The 19,940-nt window shown below is 41.2% G+C and overlaps 1 protein-coding gene across 1 annotated transcript in view; it reads right to left on the reverse strand.

The window, feature by feature from the left end:
- Positions 1-7,445: 7,445 nt before the first annotated feature.
- Positions 7,446-19,940, reverse strand: part of si:dkey-192p21.6 (uncharacterized protein LOC565246 homolog) — a 33,106-nt gene continuing 20,611 nt past the window's right edge. Inside the window, exons 12-17 of the mRNA XM_038960135.1 lie at positions 18,140-18,263; positions 17,822-17,908; positions 16,926-17,003; positions 9,130-9,200; positions 8,007-8,119; positions 7,446-7,730 (exon numbers count right to left, since the gene is read on the reverse strand). Of these exons, the coding sequence (XP_038816063.1) occupies positions 7,549-7,730; positions 8,007-8,119; positions 9,130-9,200; positions 16,926-17,003; positions 17,822-17,908; positions 18,140-18,263 (655 nt within the window). The 3' untranslated portion in view covers positions 7,446-7,548. The remainder of the gene's footprint in view (positions 7,731-8,006; positions 8,120-9,129; positions 9,201-16,925; positions 17,004-17,821; positions 17,909-18,139; positions 18,264-19,940) is intronic.

The raw sequence follows: 19,940 nt of genomic DNA on the forward strand, positions 1-19,940 counted from the left end.
AATCGCCAATCATAAGTGAAAGTTGAAGGATGAATAATCAAAAATCACGCGTAGAGACCACTGGTATAAAAAAAAACGGTAGAGAACCTATGGATAAAAACGTAAGCAAGAGTAATGTATTAGTTTTCCCGCACACAGCTCCTCCGGGCAAACAATGAAGTACATTGACGGAGTGCCTGTCCCATTGGGCTGGTCTCTGCAGCTTTTGCTGCTTGACCGTCTGTAGCGAGCAGTGCAGGGGGATGGTTTAAATCAAGCTAATATTCAGCGATGTATTTTCCAGTCCAGCCGGAGCAGCACACTGTACGCGATAGCATCTCCCCACACAAAAAAACATAATATATCACAGAATGTCAAATCATTAACACCCCCCCATTCATTTTCCTATTAGTGCTAATGAAAAACGTCTCAAAAGTGCTGTGCTTTTACTTCTCACCTCATGCCTCCTATTTGTGAAGTTTATTTTCAAATATGCTTATGTCATATGTCTAGGATTATTGGACATTATTATACCTTACTTTTAGGTGACTTAATGGTAGAATACAGGTCTTGATAGGTCTATGGCCAAGACTAACCGGTACCCCCCCACATTGACTCTGTACCGTACCTCCTGTATTATTATTTTTCTGCTGCTCTTTAAATTGTAGCCATTTTTTTGTATTTTTTTTTACTTAACACTTATTTTTCTTAAATCTGCCTTGTTGGTTAAGGGCTTGTAAGTAAGCATTTCACTGTAAGGTCTACTACACATGTTGTATTCGGTGCATGTGACAAATACATTTTGATTTGATTTGATAACCGAGCTGATCACAGGCCCCTAAAAGACCTTGAAACTCAGACTGAATAGATCTCAAACCATCTGTTTGTCAGTGGTATGATAGATTGATAACAAGTCAGCTCTGTGAGTGTGCACACTTACTGAACTTCTGCCAATGCGTGGGGGGCAAGGTTAAGCTAGATGCCGTACCAGGGCACCTAATCCCCCATTGATGTATCCATTCCACTGGGGGCTCTGATACAGAAGATTCACATTGTTTCAAGGATATTTCATATGAGGTATGCTATGCCATGTTTAACTTGTGAAGAGGTGACAGGTCATCGTGACTGCCTCATTTGATGATGAGGATCGTTATTTACATTATAGTCATTTAGCAGACGCTCTTAACCAGAACAAATTACAGAAGTGAGTGCATACGTTCTCATCCTTTTTTTTTTGTACTGGTACCCAGTGGGAATCGAACCCCTAACATGAAAGTAGGCTAATATACAAAGTTAAATGGAAAACTGGCTGGCTGCTGTTAACAAGTCTCCAAGCCTGTGAGTGGGAGCTGTGCTCTGTCTAAGCTGTGCTCTGTGTAGCTCCGACCCTGGCAAAGGCTTATAATGAGAGCCGGCCCTTGTTACCCTCAGTCTGGGGAGTGTTTTCTGATGTTGAAGACTTTGTGTCTCGTCTGGGATTACTCTCAGGCTGGCTGATTGTCTTGGTTTCTGTGGAGTGATGGATTACTCTTCCCCCCAGGGCAGCCTACCAGCCAATCACACAACAATCACTTCAATCATAAAACCTAGCGGTCAAACAAGGAAATGCTTCCAATTGTTTTTTTTCCACCATTCATTTCCCAATAGGGGATTTTAGAAACACTTCAAATAAGAGCTGTGTTTTGTGTAGGCTTACCCTGGCGTGACGTTTTGATAACTGTGTGAATCTCTCTAGGACAAGGTGACTTTTATCAATATCTTTGCCTGTATTTCACCCCCCCAAAACAAATGCTAATTAGCTGCTAATGTGGCCATCATAAAGAAATACAAATGCCATGATGGACGAGACTGCTAAATCGAGGCAAAGGTAAGAATCTCTGGATTAAGTATCTAATGTTAGGTAAATTTAGTAACGAATAAATTGGCAACATTTCTTTAAATTGACAATTCTGTGAACTGTCTTGTGCAAGTTTTAAATTGACACAATACCTGTTGGCAAACGTGTCAGCTAGAGATGAGTTTGCAGGGATTTGTAGTCTTGCATGATGTCTACTTTGAAGCTTATTAGCATTTTAGAATCTGAGAGTAAATAGAGCCGAATTATATTGATAAAAGTCACCTTGTCCGAGAGAGATTTACACGGTTATCAAAACGTCACGCCACTGTAAGCCTACACTAAACACAGCCCTTAACTTAAGTGTTTCTAAAATTCCCAATGGGAAACATTTATGGTGGAATAACGATTGGAACCATTTCCTTGTTTGACCGCTAGGTTTTATGGGTATTATGACACCTCCACTGTGGGGCTATACGTATGTGCAGCCAAACACCAGAGACAGAGAAAGGCATAGAGGCAAATACACAGAGAGAGAAACACACATGCCCGCCTGCACGCACACACACACACACACACTAGCAGAAGTGATTTCAGCAGGATTTTCAAAAAGGCACTGCAACATGTTCAATATCACAGTCATTTAAATCACATCATTTGTGTATTGTTAGACACATTATGCGATGTGGTCCTAGATAATTGTGGTTGTGCAAGTGCTTTCAAATGGAAGGAGACACTGACATGTGGTCCCCTTGACAGTGCATGCATCCAGCAATGCCCTGGGGCTCAGTATAATGTTGAAAATACATATTGTGGAGAGCCAGTTTATACCTTAGAATAGGGACCATATACCAGCTAACACCATATATCAGACCAGCCTCAATAGCCTGGTATTACACTGAGTGTACAAAGCATTCTTTCCGTGACATAGACTAACCAGGTGAATCCATGTGAAGGCTATGATCCCTTCCCGATGTCACTTGTTAAATCCACTTCAATCAGTGTAGATGAAAGGGGAGGAGAAAGGTTAAAGAAGGATTTTTAAGCCTTGGGACAATTGAGTATGTGTGCCATTCAGAGGCAAGACGGAAGATTGGTAGTATGTACCAGGCACACCGGTTTGTGTCAAGAACTGCAAAGCTGCTGGGGTTTTCACTCTTATCAGTTTCCCGTGCATATCAAGAATGGTACACCATCCAAAGGACATCCAGCCAACTTGACACAACTGTGGGAATCATTGGATTCGACATGGGCCAGCATCCCTGTGGAACGCTTTCGACACCTTGTAGAGTCCATGCTCCGGTGAATTGAGGCTTTTCTGAGGGCAAACGGGGGAGGGGGGAGTGCAACTCAATATTAGGAAGGTGTTCTTAATGTTTTGTACACTCAGTGTATATTAATTGGCTACACATTATATGAATGTCTAATAATTCATTTATGAAACATTAACATGACTTTAGAACTATAATTACTAGAAAAGGTAATATTACTATCGATGCAGAATGCTGTGTTAGCCATGCTGGTTAAGTGTGCCTTGAATTCTAAATAAATCACAGTTTCACCAGCAAAGCACCCCCACACCGTCACACCTCCACCTCCATGCTTCACGGTTGGAACCACACATGCCGAGATCATCTGTTCACCCACATCGCGTCTCACAAAGACACGGGGGTTGGAACCAAAAATCTCAAATTTGGACTCATCAGACCAAAGGACAGATTTCCATCGGTCTAATGTCCATTGCTAAAGTTTCTTGGCCCAAGCAAGTCTCTTCTTCTTATTGGTGTACTTCAGCAGTGGTTTCTTTGCAGCAATTCAACCGTTTGGCTACCAAGTGGTGCAGCGGTCTAAGGCACTGCATCTCAGTGCAAGAGGAGTCACTGCAGTTCCGGGTTTGAATCCAGGTTGAATCACATCCAGCTGTGATTGGGAGTCCCAAAGGGCAGCGTACTGTTGGCCGGGGTAGGCCGTCATTGTAAATAAGAATTTGTTCTTAACTGATTTGCCTAGTTAAATAAAGGTTAAATCATTTAAAAAAATGAAGGCCTGATTCACGCAGTCTCCTCTGAACAGTTGATGTTGAGATGTGTCTGTTACATGAACTCTGTGAAGTATTTATTTGGGCTGCAATCTGAGTTGCAGTTAACTCTAATGAACTTATCCTCTGCAGCACAGGTAACTTTGTGGCAGTCCTCATGAGAGGCGGTTTTTGCGGCTGCACTTAAAGAAACTTTCAAAGTTTTTGAAATGTTCCGTATTGACTGACCTTCATGTCTTAAAGTAATGATGGACTGTCGTTTCTCTTTGCTTATTTGAGCTGTACTTTTACCAAATAGGGCTATCTTCTGTACACCCCCCCACCTTGTCACAACACAACTGATTTGCTCAAACACATTGAGAAGGAAAGAAATTCCACAAATGAACTCTTAACAAGGTATTCCTGTTAATTGAAACACATTCCAGGTGACTACCTCATGAAGCTGGTTGAGAGAATGCCAATAGTGTGCAAAGCTGTCATCAAGGCAAAGGGTGGCTACTTTGAAGAATCTCAAATATAAAATATATTTGAGATTCTTCAATATTTGTTTAACACTTTTTTGGTTACTACATGATTCCATATGTGTTATTTCATAGTTTTGATGTTTTGTCTATTATTCTGCAATGTAGAAAATAGTACAAATAAAGACAAAATGGGAAATGAGTAGGTGTGTCCAAACTTTTGACTGGTACTGCATGGTCAATGTGAATTCATATTGTGAGAAGAAAATGCATCAGCGATCTCATGGCATGTGGAACCACAAGATTATCAGAGGTTTTACTTTCTGGAGAGTTAGTATGCAGGTTGACATCTATTTTCATGAATCTTGCCCTGGCGGCAGCTCTGCAGGGTAGTCCCTTGCTGGCACAGCCACAAAGTCATAAATCAAAAGTCAATCGGAGCCACACTGCAAACCCTAATCCCTAACCTTATAAATGAAGACCAAAATGCTAATTTTTGTTTTCATGAAATTTATGACAGCGGAAAGTTCTGTCTCCAGGGCAAGATTCATGACAATAAACGTCAATCTACAGTTAGCATGGCATCAGGTTAGATTCATAGACAGGCATGTGCCTTTGGAGATTGTGACATTTTTACAAATCTGCTTTGAAATACTGTACTTTTATATTGTTGTGATTTTCATCCATCCATCCATTCATTCATTAATTCACTGACTCACTAATTCATGTATTTATTTATTCGTTCATTATTGTGTGGGGAATCATATTGATTCTCCTTTCTTATGTTGAAATGTTAAGCATTTCTACAACTACACACTAGGCAGTGTGTTTTGCGAGGCAATTACAGTCTTGTGCTTTGCTCAAGAAGGCAAGATGCTCCTCCTGTGATATGAACAAACAACCAACAACCAATACCACTACACCATGTTACACCAAATCATACCTGCTATTAAAAAGATTACACAACTACACACAGATGCAAAATACTGCATTACTTCAATAGAAGAAGATTAAATGAAGCTTTGTAGACCATACACACTCAGTACTACAACCGATTTCATTTACTGCAGTGGGCTAAATCATGGTTGCAGAATGTTTCTTGGTAGTCTTAAACAAATCTACTTTGAAACAAAAGTATACACCTCATACATATGGTTATAGGCTGATATGCCATATCAGATATAGAGTTGAAATGTATTACATTTTGAGTTTGCATCCCAATATTACACTTTATATACATCACAGAAGACTGAAATATCATTTATAATTATACAATTATGTAAAAAAATTATAACATTCCACCTATGAGGCCACTAGAGGGCGATTTGGTAATTTGACTGCAGGAAAAGGCTGCCAGACAGAATGAAAATGAACAGATATTCAACATGCAAATTATGAAATGATGTTCATTTTTTCTTGTTCATTTATAAATCCGTACATAGTGAAATAATATTTTTAGAGTGCAATTACCCAGAGCTGACTCAGAGCAGTCCTCTCCGGAATGGAGTTACATCTTAATATCCCTCTTGTATCTCAGCAATGCAGAGATGGAACATGGCAATCCCACAAGACAATGTCAATCAATCAAATTCTATTTAGCTAACCGACCCATACAATACAGGTATAGCTGAGTGCTTGGAACAACGTAGGCCTAGTTCTTAACTAAGCGTTTTCTTGCTCGTGCAAGGCCAACTGATATAACTCCACAACCAAGAACTTTCCAGAATTTTTTTGAAATACGAATAGATTAAAAAAAATATAAGTTGAAATGATAGTTTTCTCTCTGGGACATTTTCGACAGCTTTAATATCAGTGGGCGAATTGAGTGGTGTTAATTCCCTGATTTTGTATTAGTGCAAGAGGTGATGTTCATATTAATGGCACTTCTTAGTGAGCTGTCCATCTTGACCCACATTAAACTGTCACTCGGAGAGCAGATGGTAGACACACACTCTCTGCCTAAGAGAGGTGGAGTGGCCATGGCAACAGACTCATGATGGCTAACCTGGTGTAGGGGAATCGCTGGCTCTACGTTGTTGAGTACCACCTCAGTATATTTGATTGAATCACTCTATTCAGTGCACAACAGAACTGATATCATGTAAAAAAAAATCCTGGGGTGTCCATACAGACCAGTAAATCAGACATCTGCTTTCAATACAGTTCCCCTTTCTAGTAATTGAGCTGTAAAATAGACCAGATTCCGTACCATTATCAGGAAAAGACTTTACACTCTTAGAAGTAAAGGTGCCTGGAAGAAACTTTTGGGTTCCAACACCAGCAGAACCATTCCAGTTCAAAAAGGTTCCTTGTGGAACCCCTCTGAAAATGGTCTTCAATGAACCCCTGTGTAAAGTTTCAAAACGGAACCTTTTTGTGATGGGAGGGGTTCGATTTGGAACCTTTTTAATAATATATTGTAGAGGTACCAGTCTATCAGATTGGAGGTGTGGCTTTCAGATAGTTATTTTTGGCCACCGTTAGTGTAAATGTAATTCCTGTTCATCATGTTAAGTTTGTACACTGCAAGTTTAACATTTCCTTGACTATTTATGCATATAATATTAACAATATTAACACTGCTGATGACATATAGTAACAAAGTGTTAACTATTCCAATTTTGGGATTTGCATAGGCTCTTGAGGAACTCATACACCTCTGTTAGCTTAATTGAAGCAACACAACTGTCAGTGTTTAACCCTGACGTGACGACAATACAACAGAACAGATAAACAGGAATGACAATTACTCTAAACAGGTGGCCAGAAAAGTATCTATCTTAAAGCCATGCCCCTACTAAGCCACGCCTCCACTCCAGGGTTCCTCCAGGAACTCGTTGCTACATTGAACCATTGAAGGTTCCTCCAAGAACCCCTCAACTAACCGAAGGTGCAAATATGGACCATTGACGAGCAATGGCTCCTTGAGGAGCTATATGGGTTCTTTGAGGATCTCCAGGGTTCCTCAAGTTACTACTAATTCTAAGAGTGTAGTGTGGTTAGGTCTACCACATACAACATACCACTCTACAGATTTTAATGAATTACATAGATAACAGAATTATCCACTTATACACTTTCACATCAGATCAAAACAAACTGTATTTAAAGTGCATTTAAAATCACAACACACTTTAGAGTTAAACAATAAACAATCAAGCATTTGCAATAATTCCCACAACAATGGCTCAGAATGAAAGCAAACACTGGAGTTGATTTGTTGGATTGTGGCGCTATTAGATTTTGAGAAAGAACTTCTTCCTGTATAGCAGGTAAGCGATGAGGACCCAGAGAGAGGTGGCCCACAGGCTCTGGAACAGCTTCTCCCAGTGGCTGTCCACAAAGCGCATCTCCCAGCTGAAGGGGAAGTAGGACCCCAGGAGAGAGTGGCCCACGTACACAAAGATGGAATTCATCCCTGCAGACCACCACAGAGACAGGAAGTCAAGGTATCCAAAAACAAAGTCATGGTTATCAAAAGTGCTTGCATGAATCAGGGAGCCTTTCAGCAACTTATCCCCATTAGGAAAGTTGCCATTCATTTCCAGCGCAAAAAAACTGGTTGAAATGACAACATTATGGTGACACAATTTCAACCGGGTTTGACCAGTTATGCCCGCCAGATTGAAACACATTGCCTTGTTCCTTAATGTCTTAGCAATGTACCCCTGTGCCATCTTCCCTGTGCACTTACCTGGGTAAATGAAGGGTTGGCCGCCCCACCAGCCCTTAATGTCCATGATGAAATACATGACACCCAGCAGGAGGAAAGAGAAACAGCCCATGCAGGTGATATACGACAGAGACCTACAGTATTTGAACGCACAACACATATACACGTTATTGTACAAGCTACACAGTTGTAAAAGTTGCACCTGTATCTATCTACTGTATGTTGCACAGTGCACAAGTAGATAGTCACTCTAATTCTTGGCTTCTCTTGAAATAAAAAAGACTCTAAGGCTGGGAGTTAATTTCTTTCAGACATTCCGGCAGGGACTCATACTCAACAGCTCAAAAACCTGAGCATGATGGACTGCCTATAAAACCAGGGCAGGTATAATGGCTAAGGATGAGCATGGCTATAGAGGAAAAAGCTCATGTGGGAGAATCATGGGAGATTCTGCTTACATACCATAGATGAAACGGTACTCTGTCTGACATGACAGCAAACTAATTCATATTCATATTACATGCAGGGTGAGCGTGGAAGAAGTACGTCAGCTATAACATATACGGCTGTGATCATACTATATTTCATGCAAAATCGTTACCGTGATTGAAATGTTCATCAAAATATTTGTGCATCCGATGGGAAAGCCTAGACATTGAATTCACCTACTTTTTATACTCTGTGGGAATACAGTGAGCGCTGTGTCAGTTGTATGTGCATTTCATGGTACATTTCATGGTCCCCTGAACTCCATATTGTCCCTCTACACTTTTAGAAAGGGAGGGGCTATCTAGAACCATAAAGGGTTCATCAGCTATTCTTGTAGGAAAACCCTTTGTGTTTCCAGGTAGAACCTTTTACAGAGAGCTGGCTAGGGGACAGTTTTCCTGCCATGATGGTGGGTAGGGAGGGAGTATAAAACAGCCTGTTTTCCTCCTGGCTGTGAAGAAGAGTGATCTTGTCGGAGGATGTATCGCCCGGCTTGCCTCACACTCTGACAGCCGGGGTGATTATTTACAGCCGTATCTGTCGTTAGAGGTAAGTAAATGCGTGTTTTAGCAGGCCATGATTTGTGCCTGCTGGAAACTCATCCTTTCTTTTGTGAGAAAAAGTGACTGGATTTAGAGGGTCAGGATTCACTTACCAAAGGTTTTTATTGACAGGTATAAATCCTTCGTCTCGCGTGCACTTAGAAAGGATGGCTGCTGAGTTTCCCTGAGGGTGGAAATGAAACAGATTTCAAATCGATGCAGGCGATAAAGCAAGCAGTATTGGGCCTGCTAAAACGTGGGCCAACAGAGTCAAGCGAGTCAGTCAGATTAACTGGTTATCTGAGCATGAGGATCAACAAGGTTCCTCACGAAAGAACTGCAAACCAACCGCTTCAAATCCACCTCTACCATAGTTGGATCTCTCCCAGCTCGTAGTGGGTTTCAGGGTAAAGCACTTGTAGCCTAGAAGAATAATGCTTCTGTCTACCAATTCTTATAAACAAATATGCATATCAAATATCAATAAACACCTTTATTGCATCATATATATATTTACCTATATGAATAATTAAGCTTTATTTCCATTTTTTTTGTTGTGCTTGTGCATTCCTTTAAGAAACCCTGTAGATCCGAACCTAAACATGCTTGTTAGGTGGATATCCATCATTTGTATAGATGACAGAATCGATGGTGTGGAAATAGCCTGGCTGTGGCTAGATTGAGTCTCCAGGCTATGCAGGCGGGCAGAATGTGGGCTGGTATGTGGGGCAATCGCTCAATTTCAATTTCTCACTCCCCAGCCCTGATCGTTGAGCTTGAATTAGCTCTGGCTGCTGTTTTATTGGGATGAGGAAGCACGGCCGCCCCGGAATATCAAGGCTCCCTCAGTCAGACAGAGAAGTCCTGCACAACAACACTATTGAAACATCTCATCTGTCTGTCTGTAGCTGAATCTCCGTATCAGAAAGAATAGGCGAAATTCTCGCTCAAAAAAAGAAAAGCACGGGCGTTTATTTGACTTTAAGGTTCAAACGTAACGTTTCGCCCGCCAACTGTGTTATCTGTGTATAATACTGTCACTGGTCTGCCTGAAGTGGATTCTGTGTAGAAAACTGCCTCTGGTCTGTGAGTATCTGTTGTTGGCTGGCTGTATCAATTAGCTCCTTACCAGGAAGGGCTAACTACCAATGTCAGGAGCATATTTCTGATACAAGAGGCTGCTGAAGTATAGCTTTACCTCTCCTAGAAGGTCACATCTTATCAGACAAGTGAATAATAAGAGCTGGTCAATCAGTCTGACTCTTTTCACCATCCATGTGGGTAACACTGTTCCATGTGACTGTAAGTAAAATGGGCTAGAATTCCAATAAAAAGTGAATCATCAACCCAAAACCAAAATGCAATGACTTTTTATTTAATTTGTCATTTTTAATTGAATATCCAAAACATAACATATACTTGCAGTGAAACCGCTCAACAACTACACCATACCAGTCACCCAACAGACTTCCATTCAGAGTGACACAGAAGCATCCAGGGTCAATGCTCTGCTGAAGGGCATGTTGACAGATCTACCACCAGGCCAAAAAAACGTGAACCCGAACCCTCCAAGATACCCCCCCCAGTTTCCCAATAGCTGTCCCTCAACCATTCAAGACCCCTCCCACAGTCCCCCCCCCCCCAAGAAAAAAAATAAAATACTGTTAATTATATTCCCCACCCCCAAGAACCCCCAATGCACCAACAACCAAGAGAATGAACTAAAGAGACAAAAGACAGAAGAAAACAGCAAACAACAATGCAAAAACCATCATTCTATCTCCCGCACAGGAAGTCCACTCCAACTTGTCTCCAATTCCACATCCCAACCCTCAGCCCATCCCACCTATCTCTGCTGGCCACCCTCTTCGGATTTCTATGCAACAAATATCTTTCAACTATGCTGTGATGTTTAACGTACAATTTCAATCTATCTAATCGAATAGAATCCACAGATTGCAAGTTGAAGATAAATACTTTTACTAAGAGTATTAGTATATTAGTAATTGACTGACCTGGTCCCTCCAGATCTCCTAACAGTACTATTTCTTGGGTCAATTTTAGATCAATGCTATGCATTTTCAGCCATTCCTGAACCTGAGACCAGAAACAGGTTACCTGAGGGCAATACCAAAATAAATGGTCTGTTGATTCTGTATCCTCACAGCAAAATCTGCAGAGCTTCGATGATTTTATGCCCCAAATATTCAACATTTTGTTGGTGGCAAGAATTCTATATAATAATTTTAGCTGAAAAACACGAAGTCTTGAATCTTGCGTTGTTTTATATATCAACTCATACACCCTGTACCATGGAATCGGGACATAAAAAATCTCTTCCCAACTATTTTGCAATCTGTATGGCACAGTTGTCAACATCCTGGTCCTCAAATGAAACTGGTATACTTTCCTATTTATGCAATTTTTATTCCTATTTTTATTCCTCCGCCAGTTTTGATCCTTTATATTGGGCAGACAGACCAGTTCCCTACCTCCTCCCGCTGCCACCTGCCTTCTCCATTTTTGGGGTAATGCTGTAATCAATTGGTTGTACTCTTGGATTGAGCAGACCTTCCCGTACAATTCTGATAACTCTACCATTCCAATTTACAATATAATTTAAGAACAAATACCCTTTTCAAACATCTTTCCCTTAAATACAGGTATTTTATTAACCAGTACATTTGAGTTCAGCCATAATATTTGTTGTAATATTTGTTCTATTTTTTCAGGGGGATGAAATTGAAATTGTAGCCAGCTCTGCAATGCTTGTTTGAAAAAGAGAGATACTTTTCAATTAATCGAAAATGAGACATGGCAATCTGCATAAAGGCAAAAAGGTCATTTTTAAACAATGGATGAGCTTTTCTTAGTAATCTACTTGAGAACCATTTAGGATTCAAGTAAAACTTTTAAATAAGTGAAGCTTTTAGAGAGAGGTTTAGTGCTTTTATATTTAATAATCTCAACCCACCCAATTCATATTCATTATATAGATATGCACGCTTTATTTTGTCTGGTTTAGCGTCCCAGATAAAGCGAAATAAGTTTTCTATTGAAATCCATTGTGGAGAGCTTATTTATATACACTGCTCAAAAAAATAAAGGGAACACTTAAACAACACAATGTAACTCCAAGTCAATCACACTTCTGTGAAATCAAACTGTCCACTTAGGAAGCAACACTGATTGACAATACATTTCACATGCTGTTGTGCAAATGGAATAGACAACAGGTGGAAATTATACGCAATTAGCAAGACACCCCCAATAAAGGAGTGGTTCTGCAGGTGGTGACCACAGACCACTTCTCAGTTCCTATGCTTCCTGGCTGATGTTTTGGTCACTTTTGAATGCTGGCGGTGCTTTCACTCTAGTGGTAGCATGAGACGGAGTCTACAACCCACACAAGTGGCACAGGTAGTGCAGCTCATCCAGGATGGCACATCAATGCGAGCTGTGGCAAGAAGGTTTGCTGTGTCTGTCAGCGTAGTGTCCAGAGCATGGAGGCGCTACCAGGAGACAGGCCAGTACATCAGGAGACGTGGAGGAGGCCGTAGGAAGGCAACAACCTAGCAGCAGGACCGCTACCTCTGCCTTTGTGCAAGGAGGAGCAGGAGGAGCACTGCCAGAGCCCTGCAAAATGACCTCCAGCAGGCCACAAATGTGCATGTGTCTGCTCAAACGGTCAGAAACAGACTCCATGAGGGTGGTATGAGGGCCCGACGTCCACAGGTGGGGGTTGTGCTTACAGCCCAACACCGTGCAGGACGTTTGGCATTTGCCAGAGAACACCAAGATTGGCAAATTCGCCACTGGCACCCTGTGCTCTTCACAGTTGAAAGCAGGTTCACACTGAGCACGTGACAGACGTGACAGAGTCTGGAGACGCCGTGGAGAACGTTCTGCTGCCTGCAACATCCTCCAGCATGACCGGTTTGGCGGTGGGTCAGTCATGGTGTGGGGTGGCATTTCTTTGGGGGCCGCACAGCCCTCCATGTGCCTGCCAGAGGTAGCCTGACTGCCATTAGGTACCGAGATGAGATCTTCAGACCCCTTGTGAGACCTTATGCTGGTGCGGTTGGCCCTGGGTTCCTCCTAATGCAAGACAATGCTAGACCTCATGTGGCTGGAGTGTGTCAGCAGTTCCTGCAAGAGGAAGGCATTGATGCTATGGACTGGCCCGCCCGTTCCCCAGACCTGAATCCAATTGAGCACATCTGGGACATCATGTCTCGCTCCATCCACCAACGCCACGTTGCACCACAGACTGTCCAGGAGTTGGCGGATGCTTTAGTCCAGGTCTGGGAGGAGATCCCTCAGGAGACCATCCGCCACCTCATCAGGAGCATGCCCAGGCATTGTAGGGAGGTCATACAGGCACGTGGAGGCCACACACACTACTGAGCCTCATTTTGACTTATTTTAAGGACATTACATCAAAGTTGGATCAGCCTGTAGTGTGGTTTTCCACTTTAATTTTGAGTGTGACTCCAAATCCAGACCTCCATGGGTTGATAAATTTGATTTCCATTGATCATTTTTGTGTGATTTTGTTGTCAGCACATTCAACTATGTAAAGAAAAAAGTATTTAATAAGAATATTTCATTCATTCAGATCTAGGATGTGTTATTTTAGTGTTCCCTTTATTTTTTTGAGCAGTGTATTTTGTGATATGAATACCAAGTATGTCTACTTCACCATCAGCCCATTTTATAGGTAAACTGCAGGGTAATGTAAAAGTAGTATTTTTTAAAGATCCCAATACGTAATATTGTACACTCATAATTAGGTTTTAGTCCACAGAGTACAGAAAAGTTATCTAGATCTTCAATGAGACGTTGCAGTGATCTACCTTGCGGACTTAATATAAAACTTGAGTCATCGGCATACATGGACACCTTTGTTTTTAAGCCTTGGATTTCGAATCCTATAATGTTGTTATTGGATCTGATTTTAATAGCTAGCATTTTGATGGCCATAATGAATAGATATGGTGACAGCAGAGACCCTTGTTTAACTCCTCTTGACAATTCAAAACTCTCAGAGGTAGCCGTTATTTACTATTTTACACCTGGGGTTGCTATACATGATTTTTTTTACCCATTTTATAAGAGAATCACCGAAATTGAAGAAATCCAGGCATTTATAAATAAAATCCAGTATTACTTCATCAAATGCCTTTTCAAAATCTGCTATAAATACCAGGCCTGGCTTCTTAGATTTTTTCAATTTATCATGATGTTCCATTATTTCTAGTAGTTGTCGTATATTATCTCCAATGTACTGTCCATGTAAAAAACCTGTCTGATCAGGATGAACAAAACCTGGTATAACCTTTTTAATTCTGAGTGCTATGCATTTTGCTAGTATTTTTGCATCACAACATTGAAGTGTAAGGGACCTCCAGTTTTTTAGATAGACCGGGTCTTTATATTTGCCATCTGGGTCTTGTTTTAATAATAGAGAAATCAGACCTTCCTGCTGAGTACCTGACAGACTACCATTTCTATAGGAGTAGTTAAAACAATCTAACAATGGAGCTTTTAGTATTTCAAAAAAGGCTTGATATACCTCTACCGGTATGCCATCAAGCTCTGGGGCTTTTCCAGACTGAAAAGATTTAATAGCCTCAAAAAGTTCTTCCTCTTTAACTTGGCCTTCGCACTGATCTTTCTGTACGTTTGTTAATTTTCCATTTTTTAAATATTATTTGGAAAGAATTCCTTACCGCAATGACTTAGTTTGTAGCATGTTTGCATCTCAGAGATACGCAGAGAAAAAGGCAGAAAAGACACCTCTACAGAACAAGCATTACACCCTCAGCTTCTTTGACATAAGAAAACAGATCGATGCGGTGCTTCCAACTGCCACTGGCAGTGTCTTATTTGAATCCCTATTTCTGCAGACAGCTTTTGAAGACAACATATTATATATCTGCCTATTCTATAGGACACCTCCAACATAACAATAACATACAGTACAGAGTATTGTAATACTGTCATGGCTGCTAGTGCTAACTGGTAAATTGTACGACAGAAATATCAAAATAGAGCAAACATTGGCTGGTAATGTTTTTACATGAAGGTGGCTTACTTTATCACCCTGCGCCTCTGGGAAGTACAAAATGGATCTAATTTATTTCGGCTCCCCCAAGCTACTCGCCCTATAATAACAGTCAATAAGATTCAACCCAAGAAACATAATGGACAGATTTGTCATAGGAGTTGAAGATAACATTTAAATTCCTCTGATGATGTTGAACTGCTTCACAGAACACACAAATACATTCCCCTTTTTATAGGGTGGTGCATCTGAATCCCATTACACAATCTGCTTTAAAAAGGTATGATTGTACCTGAAATTGGGGTCTGTTTTGCTCTCGATAATAATCAAAATAATTGCTTCATGTTAACATAATCTATGATATCAAATATAATTATCTGCATCAAAGGATAATTAATTTATGATATAATGGAAAATCAAACCTACGCAAATTTGAATATTTATAATAAGACTTATAATATAATAAGACAAGGCAAACAGCTTCCTCCATTTTACAGTGTTTATAGCGGCCTCAAGATATTCCCATCCTGAGTCTGTTTGGTTCCTTGTTTTTCCCTTGCTTTATTGAGACTTCAAAGGGTTTCTGATCCAGCCAAAACCTCTCCATCACCACCCCTGGTCACCGGGTCCTGGAACTCAAGATCCCTTCCCATCCACCATAACATGGAACCTCTAACTACAGCCAATGCCATGTAACTCTGCCAGCTCTGCATCATGCAATGTCCCCCATTCTTGACATAATCAACACAGTCCATATGATTAGGCTAAACGTAAAATCACTACATGGGATTTGTCTATCTCGTTTGAGTGGAGGGTCAAACAGATGAAAAGAGTGGTCTACATTTCACATAACACTTACCGTTTCCCCATGGGATAAAGTCCCCCCCAAATGAAATAGTGGCCAGCTTGTATCCCTTTCTGTTTTGAGACCACCCACACACAGCACTATCCCACCAAAACAGTAACATCACCCGTCAAAGTATGTAAGAATCACAATTATTTCATAATGACTAATCTTTACGTCAATACCACCAGTGTACTTCACTTCTGGTCCTGGAGGACCAAAGTGCATAGGCGTTTGTTCCAGCTCAGCACTCAAACAATGGATTCAGCTTGGTTTTTGATGATTGGTAGATTTTTCTAATCAGATGTTCGCTAACAATATTATGCTTAGACTGGGACAAAAGTCTACACACTACAGTTGTTGAGTACCAGTAGTGAGGAATACTGCTTTATACTGTAGCATAAAACCAGGACCTGCTCATGTCAATGTAATCTTAGGCTAGGGTACAACCATACACTTCAGCAGAGCATAGTAAACGGAGAGAACATGAGCTCCTTGCCATGATGTCGGAGCTTAATGTAAACTAATATGCAGGATTCGTAAATTCTGAATTCACACACGAGAGACACACCAAGCAATGAGAGACGGAGACTATCCCCCGGGACAGAAGACGCTTATGTCTGCCCGGAAACAGACAGCCATACATGGTTGTGATGTTTTAACATACACAGAGATCTCATACCTACTACAGACCGACTGCTAATGAGCTGTTACGACTAACTAGTGACTAAAAAGTTAAAACGCCAATTGACTTACATTTCTTTATAGTGCCACATCGTCATGTGGCTTCCCTTATAAACTAAGATATAACCACCAATAGACTGCAGGGGAGAGGCATTTGTTTCAGTCTTGCTTGGTCTTTGGTATTTTTATTTGAAAGGAAATGATTACCTATATCACGGGCTGTGGTGTTGACTTATCTCAAAGTAATGCAGAAAGAGACTAAAACATGGCAGTAATATTATCGAAACAGATGTGGGAGGCTTCACAGTACATACCAGGAGGATGGCCCATACTAGGAATCGGGAGAGGACGCTGACATCATTTTTCCTGTAAAAAAGTATAATTTTTCCCGCCTGTGGGAATAAAGGACACTGATAAGCAGGCTAGGTATACAGGTAATTTAATCCTTACCGATACTTTGAAGGAGAAAATCCTTCAAACAGGTTAGATGTAGTCAGTTAACTAAATTGGCCCATAAAGTGGATGTGGTTGTTATGTGCCTCTGGTATGGTGGTCATGTTTGTCATATCCCTTTGGTGCCAGATGTGGCGTGTAAGTCACTGGCGCTCTCTGATTAATTTGGTGATGATGAATATGTCTCAGCTGAGGACATTAGCATGGGTAAACACAGACGAGGGGAGTGGACACCTGGCGTGTCGTCTGAGACTCGCTGACTGAAGGGCTCGGCGCTAACCGCCCACGGGGAATTGAGCTATGCGGCTGCTTTCGCATGGCAACTTCCCACTGCGAAAACGGTTTAACACGACGTTGTCGCCATCAAAGTGCAAGAGTTGTTTCAAAGGCTCCCACCCTAAAGACCCCCAAACTCCGTCCTCACCTTCGGACGACATTCTGTGTCAGTAACGGAGAGCAGCTGTGCAGACATGAGGCGGGAAAATGTCCCTGAGACAACCTCCATTTTAGTAGACTAGTGATTCAACCTTAGTGTTATGATGCAGGGACAAATCATTAAAAAATGAAAAAATGTATGAAATGAATAAATGTATGAAATATCCATACATGACCTTTGTTATTCAGGTTTTGAAATATCGTGAAAACACATGCATAAGAGGGCCTTAAACCTTTGGCCTTTTTTAAAAGTTACGACTGAGGTACATATCTGGTAAAAACGGTACAAAAATATTGGGTCAAAAACTTGAGGTCTGCTTACTTGCATCCCCATGAATCCCATGACAATGGAGTTGATAGTACCCAGAACCCCCTCTGGGTCAAAGGGCTGGGTAGTACGATACATTGCCTGAAAAACACAACATGAGAAGAACTAACAAGCCATTTCCTATGGAGCAGGTTAATGTAAAGGCAATTTCACTAATGCAAATTTTTTTGTGTGTGTATGTTTTGTAACAATGTGCTTGCCATTAGATTCGCTGCTTTTAGTTGATCTTTTTATCATTTGCTGACCTAAAAAGTGTTCAAATCTTAAATATTATATAAAAAATAGAAGAGAGAAAACTGTAATGCTCCTTACCTTGCATGTTGGCCAATGGTAGATGTTTTCTCCCAATAACCACTTGTCAATGTACCCAGCTGCTCCACCAGTACAGTTGGGATAAAGGCCATTATCCCCAATCCCACCAGCCCCTAAATAACCTCTTTTGGATACAAAATCCTAGATTAGTCTTCTACTGCCACATCTACAGTACCAGTCAAAAGTTTAGACACACCTACTCATTCAAGGGTTTGTATTTATTTTTTACTATTTTCTACATTGTAGAATAATAGTGAAGACATCAAAACTATGAAATAACACATGGAATCATGTAGTAACCAAAACAGTGTTAAACAAACCAAAATATATTTTATATTTGAGATTCTTCAAAGTAGCTACCCTTTGCCTTGATGACAGTTTTGCACACCCTTGGCATTCTCTCAACCAGCTTCATGAGGTAGTCACCTGGAATGCATTTCAATTAACATGTTTTTATTTGTATTTAACCTTTATTTAACTAGGCAAGTCAGTTAAGAACACATTCTTATTTACAATGACTGCCTACTAAAAGACAAAAGGCCTCCTGTGGGGACGGGGGTGGGATTAAAATAAAAAATAAGGGCCTCTCGAGTGGTACAGTGGTCTAAGGCACTGCATCGCAGTGCTAGCTGTGCCACTAGAGATCCTGGTTTGAGTCCAGGCTCTGTTGCCGCCGGTCGCGACCGGGAGACCCATGGGGCGGCGCACAATTGGCCCAGCATCGTCCGTGTTAGGGGAGGGTTTTGTGTCATCGCTCTCTAGCGACTCCTGTGGTGGGCTGGGCGCAATGCACGCTGACACGGTCGCCAGGTGTACGGTGTTTCCTCCGACACATTGGTGCGGTTGGCTTCCGGGTTAAGCGGGCATTGTGTCAAGAAGCAGTGCGGCTTGGCTGGGTTGTGTTTCGGAGGACGCACGGCTCTCGACCTTCGCCTCTCCCAAGTCCGTACGGGAGTTGTAGCGATGGGACAAGACTAACTACCATTTGGAGACCACGAAATTGGGGTGAAAAAGGGGTAAAAATAAATAAATAAATAACAAATGTTTTTAAATGTTTTTTATAACAATACAGGACATAACACACATCAAGACAAGAGAGACACCACAACGTCACATAAAGAGAGACCTAAGACGACAACATAGCATGGTAGCAACACAACATGACAACATGATAGCAACACAACACGGCAGCGGCACAACATGGTAGCGCCAAAAAACATAGTACAAACATTATTGGACACATACAACAGCACAAAGGACAAGAAGGTAGAGACAACAATACATCACGCGAAGCAGCCACAACTTTCAGTAAGAGGGTCCATTGGTGTCCATCCAGGTGTGCCTTGTTAACAGTTAATTTGTGGAATTTCTTTCCTTCTTAATGCGTTTGAGCCAATCAGTTGTGTTGTGACAAGGTAGGGGTGGTATACAGAAGATAGCTCTTTTTGGTAAAAGACCAAGTCCATATTACGGCAAAAACAGCTCAAATAAGCAAAGAGAAACGACAGTCCTTCATTACTTTAAGACATGAAGGTCAGTCAATACGGAACATTTCAAGAACTTTTAAAGTTTCTTCAAGTGCGGTCGCAAAAACCATCAAGCGCTATGATGAAACTGGTTCTCATGAGGACCGCCACAAGAAAGGAAGACCCAGAGTTACCTCTGCTGCAAAGGATGAGTTCATTAGAGTTAACTGCACCTCAGATTGCAGCCCAAATAAATGCTTCAGAGTTCAAGTAACAGACACATCTCAACATCACCTGTTCAGAGGAGACTGTGTGAATCAGGTCTTCATTGTTCA

This window comes from Salvelinus namaycush, chromosome 22 (genome assembly GCF_016432855.1).
Source record: "Salvelinus namaycush isolate Seneca chromosome 22, SaNama_1.0, whole genome shotgun sequence".
Taxonomy (NCBI): Eukaryota; Metazoa; Chordata; class Actinopteri; order Salmoniformes; family Salmonidae; genus Salvelinus; species Salvelinus namaycush.